Source organism: Haemaphysalis longicornis, unplaced genomic scaffold (genome assembly GCF_048455015.1).
Source record: "Haemaphysalis longicornis isolate Haplotype H1 unplaced genomic scaffold, Haemaphysalis longicornis Haplotype H1 scaffold_1, whole genome shotgun sequence".
Taxonomy (NCBI): Eukaryota; Metazoa; Arthropoda; class Arachnida; order Ixodida; family Ixodidae; genus Haemaphysalis; species Haemaphysalis longicornis.
The window spans coordinates 242,558,194-242,579,796 of record NW_027526203.1 but is presented as its reverse complement, the minus strand read 5'-3'; the positions used below and the strand labels follow the sequence as shown (position 1 = coordinate 242,579,796).

Sequence of the window (21,603 nt, the reverse complement as noted above, 5' to 3'; positions counted from 1 at the left end):
AAGAGGCCGAAGTAGCAAACACACACGGAAAACGGAGGGTTAGCAGCCGACGGTTATGAAAGGGCCGCATTCTACCTCCTACTACAGTCAAACCTCGTCATAACGAAGTAGCATCGGTACAGTAAATTAGTTCGTTATACCCGATATTGGTTGTAAAAGTAGAGGTAAAAATCGGCCTCAACAAATAGAAAATCTGGCTCGAGAGAAACTACTTGGTACAAAAGTGCATTTTTTAATGCTTCGAATCTACTATATGAAGGTAACCCTTACCTTTCCCCTTGTTGCATTTCAACCTCAATGAACCGGAACATGAGTACGTGAAATTACAACGGAAGAAAGTTCACTTGATGATACATGCCTGCGTCATTATTTATTTGACGAAGGATGAGATCTTCGTCTGGTGGCTACTCACAGCACTGAGGAGGATGAAGTTTTCAACTGTGTCCACGAACAAAAGGGCGTTTATACTTCTTCAGTTTCGGACGACGGTGTTTCTTTTCAAGTAGCTTCTCACACTACAGCTGCAATATTTCTTCGTTTTATCCGATATCGCGCGGCTCTCACGGTTGCAGTTTCGAAATGTCATTGAAATAAAGCGTGACCAACCAAGTTTTGTATTTAGTTCGCTATAGCCGATAATTCGCTATAGCAGTATTCGCTATAACGAGGTTCTACTGTGCTGCAAAAAAAGATCTCGATTTCACGCAATGAGTTTGCGCTCCGCGACAAGTGCTCCGAGTTGTAATTCAACTTATGTTAACAAATTATGATATTTTCTAAGTTCGATTTGGGGAGGGGGGCCACTGCGTTATCTCCTGTTTTGATTGTTGGGTGATATTAGACACTGCCCATTGGAGTTAAGCTCGTTTGGGTTAGTGTAACTCAAAACCGGAAAGCTACCGGTGGCAGATGAGGGTACAAGCAGATTGGTTAACCATGAACTATGCACAGTTTCGAGCTGATTTCTAGCTGCGTAGTTTGGAGATGTCGCATACGCGTTGAAGCCTTCACACTCTAAAAAACAGTCTTCAATTTTTCGCATTTAAAAGAAGCCTTGTTTCTTTCCCAACGACCGCCTGGAGGTGCCGAACAAAATGGTGGCCCCGAAAATCGCGTATTGCCCTTAACTGTTTAATGCAGCTGTTACAGAAGTCCGCATGTTCATAATAACTCGTCAGTTGGTAAAGCTCGCAGGCAGCCAGTGAATAGTTTACGTCGTACATGTAGAAGTACCCCCTAGAGAAAAAAAAAACTATAGTGTCGGCACATTAGAGGCACTTGCTGCACATTTCATGTGCTGTTTTATTACTTCTGCTATCTCTGAATTTCTTAAAGTCAAGGACTTCCTTGTTGTCAAGATGTGAGTTGTCAAGCCAATGCATTTAGATCATCAGCTACAAGCCTCGGCGAAGACACTGAGCACATTAAATAAAATGGCAGAAAAAAGTTTCCACATTGCCGAAGAAACAGCTACGAGGCATACTGTGATTGATTACCGGAAGAGAATGTTCCGCAACTAGTTTTATTGCATGCAGTTTAGAAATATTCAGAAAAACAATAGATGAAATTGAAGTTCGGAGCGGTTGTTGGCTTTCTCTTTTATTATTATTGTTGTACGTAATGGGCGTGTTTCAATTCCGCTAACTTTATTTCTGGAAGGCAACGGCTCTGCGAAAATTTATTGTGGCGTTAATTCTCCTTTAAAGGAGCACTGACACCAATTTTCGGCGTTAATATTATTGCACAGTTCGCCTCCTTCACTCACCAGAATACCCTGGATGAAATATGAGCGGCCTGTGACGCGAAGAACATAGTTCAATCGGATCACATTTATCGCGCCGACGGAGCAGCGCGCGGAGCGGCACTCACCAAATGGACATCAACGTGACATCACCCCGTGAAGCCAAAAGAAGTGACGCGACAGCGCTCGTCAAAAACTCGTGACGTCACTTCACGCGCGTGGCCCCAGGAGCGGCGAGCGGGCGCAGCACCGTCTCAAGCGAATGCCGGTGACGTCCGCACAAAGCGGTGAGGTCAGGCCGGGATTCTGTCATATGCGCCGTACGGGATGAAAGCGCGGGAATTTGAAACAAACGATTTTCAGGCCGTTCAATGTAATTAACTATCGCGCGCTGAAGTACTTGAAGTGCTGTTTCAGGTTCGCCAGACGATTAAGCATCGACAAAAGCAATAAAATGTAACATAAAATTTTCGTGTCAGTGCTCCTGAAGACTTTGTAAACACGGCGAACTATAATATTGTGTTGGAATATAAACACAGTTTGTATAAATTATTACAAAAATAATTTATTGCTCGGTTGTCCACCTCAACAATACCGAGAATGCAGAAACGAGAACTCCAAGCACAGCTAAACTCTGGATAATGAATTGAGAAGCATACGGCACGTTTTGTTCCTAGCAAATAGAAACAAAATCTGCTCTTATCTACGTCATTCAATTTTATGCGCTTTCCCAAGCATATCATATCACGACATCTGATGCAGGAGCCGTAGAAGAAGTCACATATATCAACAGAACGCGAAATGACAGTGTAAATATGATAACGGTGTAAAAAGCAAAAGACATTTCAAAATCGAATCGATCGTGAACTGAATGATACGCGTATAGGTTCTAACCCGATACAAATACAACTGATATGTACTTATAACAGTTCCTAAATAATACTGACTGTTTGCAGGCCTCAGTGCAGTTACCTCGAGTATAACAATCAGAACTAATTAATTTGCCGTTGCTCCCAACGGCATTGCTCAATTCATACACGTCGCACCTCTGAGACCTCTGGTCAACCGCGGGAAAGTATTCGGGCGTTCCCACCATGTCTTCTTGCCCAATTATCAGTCTTAACTAATCGTACTATGGGGTATGCTCACCATCTTGCTTTTCCGGCATGGCAGTCTTTGAAATAAAGCGAACTTGTGCTGTTTTCACAACCCAGCCGTACGAGGAAAACAGCCCACGTTACTTGAATCCAAGCTCTCCCAGAAAACCAAGGACCTTATTGACAGAGGCAGAGTTGTCCAAATGGCAGAGTTGTCCATATTGATCAACAAGAGTAAGACTGCGAACATCCGCGCATTCAGTGTTATACAAGTTGAAGCAACCTTGAAGCACGGAGGAAGATTCAGATAACTAGAAGAAAGCTCACTATTGGCAAAAATGCAATGTACGCACTCCGGGGCGCCAACGGCAACATAAAAAACAATATTGATGATATACTCAAAATAGATGAGGAATTCTACACAAAGCTGTTCGCTGCTACCCCTGACTCCGCGCCAAGTTTTCCCGTAACTTGTGTCGGTCAGATTCCGCCGATTATCACAGATAAGGTCGCAATGGCGCTCCAAGCAAGGAAGAAAAGCAAAGCTGCAGGATACGGTGGCATTACGGCAGATATATTATGCCTCGGAGGGCACGTTGTGCTAGCAAAGCTTGCAGGCCTATCCTCGCAGTGCTTGAGGTCTCACATGGTGCCAAAGCCGTGGAAAAATGCGAACTTAGTTCTCCTACTTAAGAAAAGATAAGTCAAAGTGTTTAAATATTACAGGCCCATCAGCCTGCTAACAGTTACCTACAAATTATTTACAAAGGTAATTCTCAATCGCGTAAGTGCCACTTTGGACTTTCAACAGCCACAAGAGCAGGCCGGTTTCAGGAAAGGTTTCTTAACATTAGACCATATTCACGCTATCAACCAGATAATCGAAAAGCGTTCGGGGTATAATGCTCCGCTGTATATGGCATTTATAGATTATGAAAAAGCATTTGACTCAGTGCCCACAACAGCACTACTAACAGTGTTACGTGAACATGGAGTAGAAGAGCCGCACATTGCGCTCTTCAACGATTTATACAACGAGTGCACGACAACTTTACAACTACATCAAGGAGCCTGTAAGTTCCCTATACAAAAGGGTGTCCGCTAAGGGCACACAATATCCCCACAATTATTCACAGCCTGTCTGAAGGATGTGTTCAGAAACCTTAGGTGGAGAAAAACAGGGGTGAGAATTAATGGGGAATATCTCAGCCTCCTAAGGTTTGCAGACAACATTGTACTGTCCAGTGAAAGGAGCAGGGATTTGCAGCGCATGCTCTGCCAATTCTTCTCCGAAAGTATAGCCGCAGGCTTCTTAATCAACACACACAAATCGAAGATAATGTTCAATCAGCATGCAACAGCACAAGACTTTAAGGTAGGTAAAGAAAGTTCGGAAACGCTAAGCCAGTGTGTGTATCTTGGGCAAATCATATCTGTTGATCCAAACCATGAAACGGAAATTACCCGCAGAATTAGCATGGATGGGCTGCTTTCGGTAAAACTTCAGATATCATAACTAGCAAGCTTCCGCTGTCCCTCAAAAAGCTGGTATTTAATCAGTGCGTTCTTCCAGCAATGACGTACGGGGAAGAAACTTGGGATCTCAATAAACGATTTGAAAGGAAACTTAGATCGTCACAACGGGCTATGGAAAGGAGAATGCTAGGGCTCACGCTAAGAGATCAGAAAACAGCCGCATGGATGAGGGAACAGAGTGAGGTGGAGGACATTCTAGTTGAAATTCAGCGAAGGAAATGGGCGTAGGTGGGTCGCATGATACATATGACGGGCAACAGCTGGACCATCCGTTCAACGCATTCGCTTCCAACAAACCGGAAACGCAATAGGGTTCGGCCGAGGACAAGATGGCGAGATGAGTTTCAAAAATTCGGGGGGAAAGCATAGACTCAGTTAGCACTCGATAGGCGTTGTTGGAGATCTTTGGAAGAGGCTTTCGACCTGCAGGGGACACAACCAGACTGATGATGATGATGACACGCCATTGCACGGTGTTATTGGCGACCTTGATGAAACGCGTCGACCACCGCAGGAGGAAAGCTACTTCCCCCAGCGCCACGACCTCATGCTGCAGGTGCCCTATGGCCATTTTACGAACGCGCCCCAACGAGGGCTACATCGCATGCTGCGGTTGTGCCTGTGAAAAGAGAATTTATTATAACCCAAATATCAGGGCGCAGCGAGTGGTTGTAACAGCACTTCCACAATTATTATTCAGAATTATTATTATTCAACAGAATTATTATTCAGTTTTCATGCAACATGGTCATACTACACACTGCAAAACAATTGTATGGTTTGAGCAACAAGATAATAGAAAATCAGTTCACCGAGAGTTCACCACCGTAACAGAAACAGTCCATAAACAATACTGACCTCAATACGGCACAAGAGAAACGATCAGGATGTTGCTCCTGACCACTATAAAGCGCGTAGACCAGTGAAAAAGGAAAGATTCTCCTCTTAGAGTGGCCAACTCGTGCTCCAAGTGACTCATGAGAATCGACCGGACACGCCACAGCAGTGGGAACACTGCCCGTTGCGGCCAGGCTCGAAGACATGCGGCGCAACGATTTCTCCACGAAACGAAAGCACCAGTACAGATCGGAAAATTCACCAATATACCATTTGAACTACTGTTCATTCGAAGCGTGAGTCCGAAAATCCTGCTTAATACAGTTCAAAACGTTGCCGCTTCACGACAGTGAAACAAGGCATGTTCTACCGTTTCACTGTGGCCGCAGTGCGGACACCATGCGGAACGCACAACGCCGAATCTTGCCAGACGGTCACACGTCGGGAGAACTTCCCACCCACGTAACCATCCGAAATCCTGTAGATCAGCCGGAAGTGCCGCTGAAGTCAGCTGATGCCAACGGACACAGCGTGATCTTCCTATCTGTTGATTGTCTAATTGGATTATTGCCAATTTTTCACACACTTCGCTTGCCGTACTTTCCCTGAAACTTAGACTTGGCAAGGAAGACTGGAGATTTTGCAATGTTTTATAACATACACATAAAATGGCAGGGGCTGCTCAGCAGTAGGGCCGGCGATGTGTCTGTCATAAAATATTGAGCGGGAAGTTCCCAGAAAGTACTGTAGCAGCGCCTTCCCTGGGTACTCGTCCGAGTTTACAAGGTCGATCTCTGCGCGTACCGCCTGCACGCTACACATGGTCTGCAAGCAAGGCAGACTAAAACCATCCATTGCATTGGGCAGCCTCAGAAGCGCTCGCGACACTGGTTCATGATCCAAACTTCGTGGCGAGATGTAGGGTGGAATGACGCAGCGGTTTTGCTACGCGTTCTACATAAGAAAGCGCCGCCGAGACGGACGACTTAATTATGTAGCTTCGCTCTGCGAGAGAAAACCTTAACTTTGATGCAACTGCAAGACGCTGCTCCGTAGTCTCGAGGAGGCGCTTCCACGTACTACGCGCCACTTCACCCGAGGAATGCAACACCACACCAAGTACTGGAACACCCATCACCCATTCTACGTCGCCCGCCAAGCCAGACGCAAATGTGCCGAAACGCACCGCCATACTTTTTCCCCTGTTCATTCGAGCTCCAGACAGCTCACCGTACTGAAGAAATAGCCGCATAAACGCTTGGTAGCTGTCCTCGTCCCTGAATAAACAGGGACACGTCGTCCGCATACGCAGGCACTTTAACTTGGCCTATGCCTGGTGTTATGAATCAGCCCTCCGCAGTGCTTTGTGCAACACTCCTCGGCTGTGTGGCGAATCCTCCACTACGTTCGCCTTTCAAGCAGGCCCCCTTTCGGTGACTCACGATTGCAGCCCACGGATTCAAACACGTCGCTACATGTCCGGATCGCGGGCTCCTCGCTATCGGCGTGATACACTTCGGTGGTGGCCCCCACAACACGAACAGACTTGTCCGAAGGACGCGGAAGCTGTTGCGGAGACCTCCTCTCCCCCTCTCTCGAACGCAGCGTGCGCCGGTACTACCGACCGCTCACGAACTCTGGAAAGAGTGTTGTGGGGGTCTGTGCCGTTAGTGTCGTGTGCACAATCTAGAGGAACGCTTGTTTGACCGTTAGCGCTTTGGGTTTAAATAAGACCCCCCAAGAGCTGTAGTTCCATTCCTGTTTGAGCAGGGAATCAATGCTGTCACTCTGCTCGAGTCCTGTACTGTAACCTCGCCCGTCGGGGCATTGTTCTTTGGCTTCGGCTCATCTCTCGCCATGAAGTAAACAAGTTAAGTTTGCCTTCAGCTTCTGGTCTTCTTCAAAGCAGCAACATTGGCTGGCCGCTCGCTTCACCACGCTACCACACGCATGCCGGAGGCGATCGAGCTCGCCTCGCGTAGGCTACGTCTTAATTCCCGCATGCAGCAAGGGGTTGTCAGCGGTGGGATGACAACGTCGACACAACTGGTGGCAGCGGTAGATGACAACGTTGCAACAACTTGTTGGCAGCGGTCGGGTGGCAACTTCGTAATACATGGAGCCAGCGGTGCGAGTTCCAACACCACGGACGTCAAGGCGGCTTCCGACGTCGCATTTGTCACCCCGGTCAATGGTGAGTGCGTGATTTTTCTTCACGGAGTTCTACCAGGCTTCTGATCATAGTTAGTACGGCGTGTGTTTTTTTCACGTGGGCTATTCGCGCAAAACAATTTCGGAGCAGTGGGAAAGCAGTACTCTAGATCAGCCATGCATTTGAAGGCGTTGAAAAAACCGAAGTTGTTGGAGCTTGCAAAAGAGTTGCGCTTGGATGTTTCCGACGTGGTGAGAAAGCCAGAGCTGATACAGGCTATACTCGCTGTTGGGGCTGACGATGATGAGTGCATCGAGCTGATCAATGACAGGGAGACCGCTAAACGTCAAGCTGCAGAGGCAGAACGCGAGGAAAGAAAGCGAGAACCGGAGCTCGAGAGGAAGAAACAGGAACGCGAGGAAAGAAAGCGAGAACAGGAGCTTGAGAGGCAAAAAGGAGAGCACAAGGAAAAGATGCCAGAGTACGGCCTCGAGCTCAAGCAATTCCGACGGGAAAGAAGGAAGCTCGAGTGAGAGAGACTCCATTGGGAGAGTAAGAAACTCGAGCACGAGATTCAACGCTTGCGGGAAAAAGCTAAGTTGCTCGAAAAATACCGCGTTTTTGAGGAAAGCACCCTGCCAGCGCTGTCAGGAGCAGCCGCTCGGGAGCGCCAGTCGGAGGCGCCGGTTTCGGCCCAGCAGTACGGCGAGGTGCCTAAGACAGATAGCGGAGATAACGCATTTCCGGAGGCTCATGACAGAGGGCCACGTAAGTCCACTGAGAGCGGAAATGTGTCTGTGTTGGTTTCGGAGATCTCGGCAAAATGTTTAGATTGTTCAAATTCACGGGAGGCTTTGCGAATGGCTACCGATCTGAACATGAACATTTCGCGATATAGCGAGGTTTTGCTGGAATGCGTAAACCATGAGGGTACCCAAAGGCAACACGAGTCCGCTGAAACCGAGGTTATTTCTTCGTACTGCAGTTCAGAAAAGGCCGACGTTGTGGCAAAGCCTGCTGTCGAGGCAGCGAACGGTTTGCACGGTTCAGTTGGGAGTAATGACGATCTCGCCACTCATCAAACTGATTCCGTCCTGCCACCAGCTCAGGTAACCAACCTCGAGCTACGGCCAGCCGAGGTCGTAGAGATTCAGGTGTCGCGGGCGGCTGAGCCGACTTTTGAGACAGGGCACCTTGAATGTAGTGTAGTCCTGAGTCCTGACAGTGAGGAAGAATGGGAACACGCTTCAGTCTTTGCGTGCTGTGGCTGTTGCTGAAAAACCGAGGGATGACGAGATAGGGTCAGTTGAAAGTTACGAGGTGTCTAAAGATCTCGTCGTGACCTTGTCACTCCCAGCTGGTGCTCCCGATGATAGGCCAACATCGGCTGAGCTAGTTGTGATTCCCGTGTCGCCTGTGGCTGAGCCGAAGTCGGGAACCGACCAGCCTAGAGGAGAGAACGAAAACTTCGCAAACGAGTTCCGATGTTCGCTTGTCGAACGCGTTCGTGAAAAGGCGAGCAGCGAGGAGAGAGAAAAAAAATTCCTCGCGTACTTCTGGTGCGTGTTTCGGTGCGGGCACGCCGAGGGGCAAAGCCGTGAGCTCGCATCACGCCAAAAGAACCTCGCCTCAAAGAAGGAGTGCGCGCCTGTCGTTTGAACGCTGGAAAATCCCGATCGCTCCTCCGCGCACCCGACCTCTGTCGAAAAGAACGGCCGATGTCCTCTCGACCGGTCGCAGCAGCTTTCAGAGAACGGGCGCACCTAAGGTGCGATTCAAAAACGGTAAAGCTCAGGGCAATGACGAGAGCTCAAATAGCGGCTTTCAGCGCGAGAACTGGCTTGTAGACGCCTGACTTTCTCAATTGCATTGTTTTTCTTGGAGCAGGTTTCGGCTTTTACGATTACATTTCTTTTTGTGGGACATTTCCAATCACGCGAAATGTCACCTTTCATGTTTGTGTGCTTGGATAAAGTACTGCTTAGCTAAAATATAACTAGTGTAGCTAGTTGTTCCCGTATTTTATCGCAACTAAAAGCCTGGTAGAGCGTCAGTGTGGATTTGTCTTTGCACTTGCCGGCGATGCGGTTGTGTCTTCCTGTGTTGTTCTGTTGCTTGCCTGACGAAGCCAGATACATTCTTGGCGACCCACTATTCCTCCAGTGACCGGCCCGGTGAAGCTCCAGCATGGTGTCGTACAGCCCAGGCCTGGAGGCGAGCATCTGGCGAATACTTCTCTCCGAAGCACCCTTATCCATCGGGATCTCGGACCCCCGGCAAAGAAGCTGTTACGAATCAGCCCTCAGCAGTGCTTTGTGCAACACTCCTCGGCTGTGTGGCGAATCCTCCACTACGTGCGCCTTTAAAGCAGGCCCCCCTGTCGGTGACTCACGCTTGCAGCCGACGGATTCAAACGCGTCGCTACATGTCCGGATAGCAGGTGCCTCGCTATCGGCGTGATCAAACTTCGGTGGCGGCCTACGCAACACGCACAGACTTGTCCGAAGGACGCGGAAGCTGTTGCGGAGACCTCCTGTCCCCCTCTCTCGGGCTCAGCGTGCGCCGCTACTACCGACCGCTCACGAACTCTGGAAAGATTGTTGTGTGTGTCTGTGCCGTTCGTGTCGTGTGCACAATCTAGAGGGAACGCTTGTTTGACCGTTAGCGCTTTGGGTATAAATAAGACCCCCCAACCGCTGTAGTTCAATTCCTGTTTGAGCAGGGAATCAATGCTGTCCCTCTGCTCGAGTCCTGTACTGTAACCTCGCCTGTCGGGGCATTGTTCCTTGGCTTCGGCTCATCTCTCGCCATGAAATAAACAAGTTAAGTTTGCCTTCAGCTTCTGGTCTTCTTCGAGGCAGCAACATTGGCTGGCCGCTCGCTTCACCACGCTACCACACGCATGTCGGAAGCGACGCAGCTCGTCTCGGGTACGCCTTCCCGCATGCAGCAACGGGTTGTCAGCGGTGGGATGAGAACGTCGCAACAGTGGCAACGGAAAGCCGCGGACGGCAGTGCTTGCATGAACACGGCGGAGCAGCGGGTCGAAACAAATGACAAAAAGCAAAGCCGACAAGGGGCAATCCTGCCTAATCCCACGGGAGACAGAGAACGGACTACTAAAACCCCGTTGACAAGGATTCGAACCCTCAGGTCCGAGTATAACAGTTCGAGCATAGCTACAAAATCTGGCGGGAAGCTATACTGACGCAAAACACACAGAAGGTATCGGTGTTCCACTCTGTCGAAAGCTTTCGCTTACTCGAAAGAGATGAAGCCCCCAGAAGTGCTAACCTTTGTCGCGTAACTGAAGAAATCGCGCGTCAACGCCAGGGACGAGAAAATTGTGTGACCTGGCACGGTGCTCCTTAACGCTTGGCTTATAATATCGGGCAAAACGGTACTGGCGCTGCCAAAATGGATGCTACACTCATGTAGTAAGTGTTCAGTAGTGTAATCACTCGATACGCCTGGGGCTGCGTAGGATCCCCGCCTGGTTTTGCGATCAAGAGGACACGGCCTTCACGGAAAGAGTCAGGTCACACTCCGCGCTGAAGAAAGCCGTTCACCATATCGAGGAGTGCACCCCGAATGGCCCGAAAAAACTTCTTGTAAAATTCAGCAGGGATACCGTCAGGACCAGGCGCCGACGCACCGTTCAAAGTTTTAACACACTCACTCAACTCGTCGGCATCCACAGGAGCACACAGCAGCTCAAACAGGTGATCTGGCACGCATGGCAGCACCCCACAAAATGCGCTAAGCTTGTCCTCAAATACCTCTTAATCCCAAGACACGCTCTTGGTCGAGAAAAGGGGGGCGAAATGTCCCACAAAAACCTCGGCTATGTCTTCAGCCCTCGTGCTAACCGACCCATCGGCGAGTGTAACTTCTGGAACAGTGGCTAACCCGACCTCGTCAAGCGAGCCAGCTCTAATATGCCGGACTACGGAGGGGTCCGAGACAGGCCTGCCCAAAGTCTGCGCACGGCTCGCCGCTTGTGATGACTGCCGTAAGAGGGGCCCCTAGCGTGTTTTCAGCAGGTTGACCTAGTCCCGCATCGCCAAGGTTAAGGTGCCCCCTCTCTATACAATGCGAAGTCTCCTCAAGGTGTCGTTAAGCGCGGCCGTGATGCGCACCTTGCCCGCAAGACCCTCCTTAACTAAAAGCATGCGCCAGTGGTCCTTCAACTCATCCCAAGAGAGAGAACTGTACTCGCACAGAGCCGTCAATGAAGCAGTAAGTGCTGCACAACTGTCCCTGTCGGTTAGCAGACGCTCGTCCATACGCCACATCTGGTGGTGGGGCATGTATACAGTTCCCAATGTTAAGCGTTGCTAACACAGGCCGGTGATCGGACACGGAACGAACTCCAGCCGGGAAGCAGAGGACGTCACAGCGTTCCACGTAACAGATCAGGGGCGGTATTCTCGAGTTTTGCCCCTTTTGCGTACCCTTCAAAAGTGCCCCTTTTGGCGAGCCCTGATTGGCTAAAAGCATACAACCGGAAGTGACGTAACTCAAGCCCAACAAACCTACTGCCAACACCCACTGCTTAACCGGAAGTACGTGACGATGAAAGGGACTTAAAAGGGACGTTTTCAAAAGGGACAGTTACGAGAATACCGCCCCAGCTCTGGTGGAAAATAGAAATTATCTAGCCGACTCTCTTTACTAAGTAGCGACAAACCTATCGCTGTGGACCTGTACCCAAGCTTCGTAAAGATGTAATTGACGGATGACCTTGCCCACGTCCCCGCAAATCACGCTGAGGGTCCGCCACCCAAATAAATCGCTTACCAAAAATGTTGCGTAAGGTCCCAACATGAACGCATCGAGGGATAGGAAAAAGAGGACGAGTCAGAGTGCTGCGCAGGTGCATACACAACAACAGCTCACACGCATTTAACTCGATTCAGTCACCCGGCCAAAGGGAAACTGCCCTTGCACAGTAGGTTTATACACCCACAGCCAGATCTAAACGTCTAAGTCCGCCTTCAATGTTCATACTTATCAACATTGTTGAACAATAACATTGCTGATTATTGTTGTTGTTCTGCCTCACATTACGCAAATGTGAGACAGAAAATCAATACATAGGGGATTTTTGCAGTGCTCCTTCATAAAAAATTCGTGGAGGCTTTATTTTTGCGATAGCAAATGGAATACTACATCCACTGCAGAGGAAAAAAAAATTCACTCCTTCACCTGCCGTTTCCCGCACCGCTATAGTTTCTGGTGGCAATTTAAGAAATCAAACGGCAGCTGTTACGAAAGGTTCTACTAGATATGTTCCACGTTCCGCTTGGGACACGCGTGGAGAACGCTAACCAGGTCCTATAAATGTTGAAGTAGGGCGCCTCAGTCCAGGCGTGTCTCCGCCGTACGGCAGCGCTGGCATGGAGGCACCCGTCATGGAGCAGTAGAATGCGGTAAATTTAAATTGGCTTGAGCCAACCTCCAGCGTGTTTACCTTAGGCGGAGCGCAACCGGAGAAGAAGACCATGAGAGGTGAGCGGGAAAGCGAAGCGAGGCATTTACTTGGCGAATGTCGACGAAAGACTATCGTCTTTCGTCGACATCTATTACGAAAGGAGCAGATACGGGGCCAATTTTCATGAAATAAAACTGTAAACTCTTTTTGCTCTTGTGTAAGCATTATGCCTTAAAGATAAAAGCCACAATAATGCACCGTATTCAACAATTTACGAGAACTTAATCAAATGAGCTTGCGACTATCTGAGGGTATGCCATCTACATAATAAATCATAGAATGAATACAACGCATCACACGCTTTCTGCCTGTAATGATCGTACATAAAAATATCATGAATAACAACAACGTTCATGCGACTCCGCGAACTATGGCGCTCTTCGAAATCATATTCACGTTTGCAATATGGAGTGCTCGCATTGTATATGAGTTATGAGTTCTTACATTGCACGGTTTCGTTCCGAAGTGCAGTTTAATGTTGGTTAATTATTTTTCGTGAGAGCACATTTGCTAGATCCAGTCACTAGAACATTGCTTCGGAGAACACAGTCATATATCGTAAGGAAATGAGGTCAAGCACTCAAGCACAAGCACTTAGCCTTACTCTGATGAAGGCAAGTCCCTTTGCTGATTCATAAGTAAACTTATCTTACTGTTCTTGCCGTGTTTCCAACTATTTACTGTGCGTGCGCGCGTTTGTGTGTGTGTGTGTGTGTGTGTGTGTGTGTGTGTGTGTGTGTGTGTGTGTGTGCGTGTGTGTGTGTGTGTGTATGCGTGTATGTGTGGGGGGGAGGGAGTGTGGGTGTGTGTGGGTGTGGTTTATGGAGAAGCCTAATCATTGGTTGTTAAATAGATCCTGGTAGCGTTCACTCGTCAATAGCTAACTAGCTGACTGACGCCAAAAGTGTCGGAGTCCGTGACGAACGCTAGTCTTCTGCGACGTATTCTTACACGCTCAGCTTGGAACATTGGGCCTTTAATTTCATAATTTTCTTTCAACTGATTTGCATACTGTAATATAGATTTCTATAATTTATTATTAGTGGAATACTTCAGGCGAGAGGCCAAAAGCACCATACGGCCACTCAATGTGCACACGTGTAACCCAGCTTGAGTTAACAAGAAGATTTCAGTAAGACGAAAGAGGGACAAAAACAATTGGTCGAATGAAAGCAACCAAACGAAAACAAGGCAGGGGGGGGGGGGAGGGGGGCGGGGGGTCCGAAACACGTTGTGATTAAGCAGTGGCTCCACGAAGATTTAACGTCAATGGGTAATGAGCGGGCAAGTTGTTACATTCTGTGATAGTTCGCAGGTAGAAATACAATTTCAACAAAATGAGTCCGAGTTCAATAAGGATTTCAAGATAAAGCATGGTAGTGCCGGGTTTACCTGGTCGAAACTGGAGTTACGTATACAGATGGATCTAGCGCAAGTATGAAGTTAACTAGAGAACACAGGAATTTAACCCGGAGATGGTGGCGCCGTGATTGCAATGTTTCAATTTCGTTATCTTGCATTTCCTTTCAAACTGATACGCTACTAATAAACTTGTTGTAAATAAAACGCGCTGCTCGTCCTTGAATTTTTTCAAGAGAATAAATTTTAGATTGAGTGCGCAGGTCATAAACAATACCAGAGTATTCTGGCTTTGGACTTATTAAAGTATTACATGCTAATAGTTCGACATGTCAGGGCACCTCTCTGAGTTTATGCCTTAGAGCAGGGGTCGGCAACCTTTCGAGGTGGATGGCCGAGTTGCATGAAGCCGACACGGCAAGGGCAGCACGGCAAATCGGAGCGGGAAGGGGGGTGGGGGGGGGGAGGGGAGAGGGGCTTCTACATTGGTGTAAAAAAAAGGAAGTGAAGACGTTATCTGGTTAAGTGTGAATATGGCTGGCAATGCCACCTGGAAGTTATCTTCCTTTGTTCCTGTCTAACACCAGTTGAGATTAAAACTTCCATGTCAGCCTTCAGCTAGATAGGAAGTGACAAGGGGAGAGGGGATCTGACGTCGTGCCAAAGGCCGTAGAATACTTCCCCGCGGGCCGCAGGTTGCCGACCCCTGCCTTGGAGGACACAATTTTTGGAAAGCACAGGATGGAACTTCGACGATGTGTGCATTCCAATAAGGTTCGATGTTGGGCTAGTTGGTCGAGCATAGTTAAGAGGATGTACAGCGCAACAAAATATGGAGGACAGTAAGGATGCACAAGTAAGGATGCGCAAGTTGTCCCTCTGCTTCCTTACTGTTTTTCATCTTTTGTTGCGCTGTACATCCCCTTAACTGTGCGTTCAAACTCAGGAGTTTGGTTATTGTTAGGCCCAAGTATTTATACTGACAAACTTCTTTAAAAGGTTGGCAAGGGCTAAATATGTAAAGTGAAGGGGATTTTTCTCTTTAGAAATTCGGGCGAAAACTGATTCATCAGAATTTAGCACCATGTCCCATTTATTGCAACACAAAAATTAAGAGCAGTCTTATGTGTCATGTGTACATCAGTGAAGATGATACAGCCATCTTCAACTAGTCGTCTTTTATCGGGATGAGTAATAAGAATCACTATATCATTCCAATAAATTAAGAATGACAGCGGTCTTATAACACTGCCCTGCAGTATGCCGAAATTGCCGGAGATCAGACGAGGTCTGTCCGCTCACGTCAGCATACTATTTTCAGTCATTCCGGTAAGCAGAAACCCGAGACATTATGTAGTTGAGAATCCCCATAGCTTGTAATTTGTTTATAAATTTACTAGGTGAACATAGTCGAAGGCCTCCCACTGAAGCCCAAAAACAGCGCGTCTACCTTGCCAGCTAAGTCTAAAACAGATCAATGTCATTTAGCGACGGTTGAAAACTATTTTTAAAACCGTGTTCATAAGGCTATAAGATGCGGTGATACGTGTCGTCCAAGAAGCTAGTGATGGAAACACAACTGAAGCGGAACAAAATGACGGCGCCCATACAAAAAGCCCGAACGAACCGGGTTTTTTTTTTTTTACTTCGGCACAGTGTTTACAACGAATGTTGTTGAATCATGCCTCGCCTCTGTAAATGTATCAACCAAAGCAACGATCTGTTCTCAAGAAGTATAATCGAGCAGCACAATTTACATGATTGCAATCCGGTATTAGGTGCAGCGTTACTTGCCGTCACTTTGTATTTTTGTTTCTTACTTGGTTTTTATCCTCAAGTAATTTCTCCAAGCTTATGTTTTTCAATATTTTTACATAAATGCTAACTTGATGCAAAACCTAGTGTGAATATATGACACAATTTCTATCTTCAAATCAGCAAAACTCGTTGGTTCAGTATTTTCCAAGCCTCTGCTAAACATTAGCCGTGCAGCCGTTATGAAGAGGTATGCTGACCGACAAATACATTCTTCTGTGGACAAATACAATCACATTTTACGAAACAAATGCTAGTGTATAAAATGAAATTATTTTATCGCATTTCATTTTTAAAAACTCGGTGCAGAAATGAAAGTTCAGAAAATAATCTTGCCCTTACATATCCTAAAAGTTCACGAACACCTACACGTATGGAGTTGCAGCGCCATCTTCTGAAGGCGACGAGAATGCAACGGTGCGTGGTTAGGAGCGGGAAACGATTTGAATGCGCGCCAAAGATACGGCGTATAAGGTTTTGGACTTTCTGCAGATTTTGAAGGAAAGTTATTGTCCACCACGATGTCATGGTTTGTCAAAGTTCATAACATTTTTATTTGCCTAATTCAGCGTATATAAAGGGCTCAAACCTTTAAGAATCCTCCATGAAATAGACGGGCTTTTTTTTCCCGGGCCAAGCAACGTGGCAATAAAGTATTGTAACTAATACTGAACAAGTTGAAAGGACAATTTGCAAACTTGGACATGCAACTCGTTACAATTGAGGGGTTACTGACACTTGTTTGCTTTTTAAGAAATTGGCGGAGTATTGTATTTTTTAATATTTGAAATGGAGTACTTGTGTTTAGTTACAATACAAATTGCAAAATCTTGTTTCAACCTATGCCAGAGCCTGGGATTATTACGATTTCAATGACGTAGATTTGTGCCATGCAGGCTTTAAGATAGCCATCTTGAAGCAGGTCGTTCTTTGGTTTCTTTCAAGTGTGAACTAGCGCATATTTGTAGCTAACTATATCTCGTACGATTGTACAACGCCGAGGGACAAGCTTTACTTACCCGCAGCTGTGGTTCAGTGGCTAAGGCGTTGCGCAGCTGACCACGAGGTCTCGGGTTCGATTCCCGTCCGCGGCAGCCGCTTTTCTGATGGAGGCGAAAAGCAAAAACGCCCGTGTGTTCGAAATTTCGGCGCACGTTAGAGATCCCGCTGTCAAAGTTAATCCGGAGCACTCCACTACGGCACGCCTCATCGCCCGCGTTGCGTCGGCACGTTAAACCCTGAAATCAATCAATCAACAAGCTTTACTTGTGCTCGTTGTTGCCAGAGGTTCAGGTTTAACTTTGCTATCTTAAACTGAGTCATTTTGATTGTCTTCCTGTCGTCGCCTGCCACTCCCACCGCCAAACGCCGTCGCCGAGAAATCTTGGTTTATTGTGGGGTTCAACGCGCCGACGCTACACAGGCGATGAGGCGCGCCGTAGTAGAGGGCTCCGGATTAATTTTGCCCACTTAGGGATATTTAACGTGCGCTAAAATCTCGAACACACGGGCGTTTTCGATTTTCTCCTCCATCAGAAAGTAGCCGCCGCAGCCGGAAATCGAACCCGCGTACTTGGGCTCAGCAGCACAACGCGTTAGCTACTGAGGCACCACGGCGGGCTCGCTAATAAATCTCATCTCTGTGCACACGCGCCCTCGACCGTTGCGGTATTTTCAAACAGGTTGTTTTGAATATTCTTGACGCTGCGCTGCCCTCTCCCGCTCCCTAAGACCTCGAAATATCAACAGCAGCATCCTCAGTCCATTAATTTTCAAAGCACTAGGAAAGTAACTGAGTTCATTACTTTAGCGTTATAGTGACGGTTTTCTTTCGAGCCTCTGCAACAAGTAAGGAACTTAGATACGCATAAGCGAGTAGCCAAATTTTCTTATCATTGACTCCTAGTCAGTTTTATTAAACCTTCCCTTTCTGTAGCAGCACTATTCTATCTGGGACTAAAATTTTTCAGTCTGATGTGGACATCTCCTGCGGCTGTTATTCGTACCTTCAAGCTGACTGAATCTGCCAACTACTACGATCAAAGCAGTGCTCAGCATATTTATACCCAGTTGTAGATCATGGTACTGATCAAGCCCTTAGATGAGTCTCGTTGTAATGTTTTCTCACAATCACAAATCCTGTCGTTTGTTATTGACTGAGTGCTACAGTATGCGCAAAAGAGGGATGACTCGAAGCACAAGAAAGCATGCAGAAATTTCTTCGATACTACGTGGCACAACGTGCCTCTAACTCAAGCGGCTGTCGCGATATACTCGAAACATCGTTATTGTGCGTTCTTGACACAAGATACAACTAGGCGTGTGTGCATGGACCAATAAGCTCGCCGATGTGCTTATAAATTACTATTTACTCGCACATAGTCTTATAATACATCTCAATCAGTTGTAGGCGGGGTGCCGTAGCAAATCAGATGAGAAACTCAGCTTTACGCCCCCGTCCTACATAAAATAGAAGAGACTGAGCTGTGCTGGTAACGAGTAAAATTATATAGCATTCATTGTTGACGGTTGCCGGTAAAATCCTTCAAAGCCTCACGCTTTCAACATGCCAAAGAAAAAAATCACTTGTGTCAAAGGGGGAGAAAAAGCGTTGGTGGAGGGAAAAAATGTTCTTGGCCTTCCTCGTCTGCATATAAGGGTCAAGTACTCACTTCTGAGGGCCCAAGGCTCGCGTCTTTTGAGTGCAAGGAAGCCATTGAAAAGACTGGCGGTGCACGCGGTGCTAACGTTGGGGCTGCCCACCAGTTCAGACAGCGCAGGCATTACGCTGGGCAGCAGCGAATTAACCAGCCACTCGATGTCGTCCAACACATTCCTCGTGGTTGCCGGCGTTGGCTCCGCCGCTGCGTCCTGGGACATCGCGGCGGGGCCCTGGAGAAGCAGGCAAAGCAGAGCCCATCGCACGGCATTGGCCATCATGGCGGCAGTTCGCAGAAGAAAGGAACGAGCAGGGCTGGAAATCTTTCACCGTAGTCGCCACCTGTCCCTATGATGCATTGGTACGTGGAAGAATACGCAAAGAAACACGTTGTCATACTCTCGGCTGCGCCTTAGCGCTGCCGGTTCACGACAAGAGGAAGGCGCATCGTAGGGTGCTGAATCTTTTCCTGATTGCGGAATGAGCTCTTCGAGGCGATCGAGGATGCAGACGCTCCCCCCGATGCCACAGATTTTGGCGGCTTCTGCGGGGCGGTGGTGCATGTCGGGGACCCCTCCCAATTTGTTGGTTTATGTTGTTCTTGTAGAATTCGCGAAAACATACTTTTATTCAAAGGAAACATCAAGAAATGACGGTACAAGATAAACTTGCATGATACCGGGGCCCAGACACGACGCTTGGGTGAGCGCCGTGTCGCGTTCTGGTCCCGTTCAGTTGCCTTGACTTCTAGAAGCGATGCAGACGTCATGGTTCCATGCACTCGTTTGCGGCACTTTCTTTTCTGGGCGTGCCTTGGAAGAGTGTCTTTAATATGTATAAAATAGGTCACATCTGTTACAATAATGTATATTGGATATTACCTATGCCGAATACCGAATATGTGTGATCCTCCCGACCTTGATGATGAATAGATAATAGGCAGGATAATACAGCAGGCTTACACACCTTATAAAATAGTCGTTGGTATTAGTGCAGTGGGCGTGTCCTCCAGCGCAGGCTGGCAGTGGCGCCCCCACATGTCCTGCCTAGACAGGACTGCACCGCTTCCCTCCGTCCACTGAACCCATTCGCCATGATTCGGGCCTAACTCGTTTAATTAAATTATCTCTTTTTCTCTCTGTCTCTCTTTCTCTCTCTTTCTCTCTCGGTCTCTCTTTCTCTCTCTCCAGCATTCCCCCTTCCCGTCTTCACTAACAGGAACATGGGATGCAAGAAAATTTCTTGCGGCAAGTCCGAATTGAAGGACAAAGGACGAGGTGCTTTCGGAGGGATACGGCAAAATTTCCTTCGATACCGCGTTCATTCTCAGTTCAGTGCATCATCTGTCCGCATGCAGGAGCTAAGCTTGTTTTTTTCCTCGGCCAACATCACTTGTTTATTTATAGTACCTGCGGCAGGGTCCATATGACGTATATGCCTAGAATATGGATAGGGTAGTTGTGTTGTTTACCACTGTTTGTGCGTTATGACAAATTAATGCTACGATCGACCGTTAAGCTATTCTGCAACTGCGACCGAAACCAGGACCGCAATGTTGTCTAGGAATTGACGGGCCTTCATTGCGATTGACGCGAGGGGGTCCGTGCTAGCAGTGGGATTCTAGTTATAAGACAGATTTGTATTAACGGACTGAATTACCGTAACTTCCCTCTTATATTCCTTCCCAACCCCTTCCTCCCCATTTTCTCCTCACATTTGCTCTATGGTCCTGTCCACTTTCGCTACTGCTTCAAACCGCTGACAACCTTAAACTGCGGCGATATTTGGCGAAATTACGCTGCTACTGCTCACGGAGTTAAATTAATAAAATGGGCACTATCAGTTTTAAAGCTTGCCACGTTTCCACTAAGGCTACAAGATCGGTCTGTAAAGTCGAGAAGCATCGTGCATCACGGCTTACCTCATTTCTATCTCAAAATTCGCGGTGTATATACGTAAATTAGAACATGTTTAAAGTAACGCTGGTGGTGCAATCACGACATTCGTGACCTAATTCTTTCCCCCTGAACAAAATGTTTTGAACCGTCAAAAATTTAGGCCCGTTTTAATGGTGCCACAGACCAACAAATCTCCGACGAACACATCTCCGGATTACTCATAGCGGAGTTAATGACGGATGTCGTATTATTCTTGGTGACTGAGATTGGACATCACGGGAGCTAAAATGCAACCAATGCTGCTAATCACACGAGACTAGCAACTTATTTAGAAAGCTATTGCAGGCTTTTTCTGGCCTTCACGCTGTCAGCCAATTGGCCCCTCCCTTAGTGTCTACACCCACACTGGCTGACGAAGGTCAACAGCCCTTCAATTGTGGTTCAGCCTCAAGTCTCAGAGAGAAGTAGAGGAATGTTTACTCCTGAAAGATCATCCCAGAACAAAAATAACTGTTCAAACTAACCTGGATAGGACTTAAGTTTATATAAGGGAGCGTTGATTACAGCCTTGGCGCCAAAAAGCAGATTAGAGGTGGATACAGGGTCATCGGAACCATAACAACTCGTAGTTTCAATGTATAATCAACACGTACTATGACCCTTAGTTTAGAAAAAAAGCACATACACTTCAAGGCAGTCCAGCAGTCCAGCTTCACCACAATGCTCTCAACTGAGCAGTACATTTGTTGCAGTAAAACTGCAGAACTGTGCAGTACATTTCTTTCACTGTTCCGTCTGAACGAAATTATTTTTCTCTAGTAGCAGTTATGCTGTAATCATTAGGCACTTCAGCCTGTGTCCCTAAAAGAGCCGTGAAATATAACGCTACCGTGCCCACAGTGCGTGCAATTTCCTTCTGGTGGTCCTGCTTCATAGTATCCTGTCACAATGTCAGTTTAGGTCTCCATCTGGCGGCTTGTTGGGTGCGCGATGAATTGTGTTTTGAAGCTGATTT

At 47.4% G+C, this 21,603-nt stretch overlaps 1 protein-coding gene across 1 annotated transcript in view; it reads right to left on the bottom strand.

Annotated features, from left to right (window-relative positions):
* LOC144143381 (nose resistant to fluoxetine protein 6-like) overlaps positions 1–19,124 on the bottom strand; it is a 106,987-nt gene extending 87,863 nt beyond the window's left edge. The window contains exon 1 of the mRNA XM_077675147.1: positions 18,704–19,124. Within this exon, the coding sequence (XP_077531273.1) occupies positions 18,704–18,971 (268 nt within the window). The 5' untranslated portion in view covers positions 18,972–19,124. The remainder of the gene's footprint in view (positions 1–18,703) is intronic.
* Positions 19,125–21,603: the final 2,479 nt, after the last annotated feature.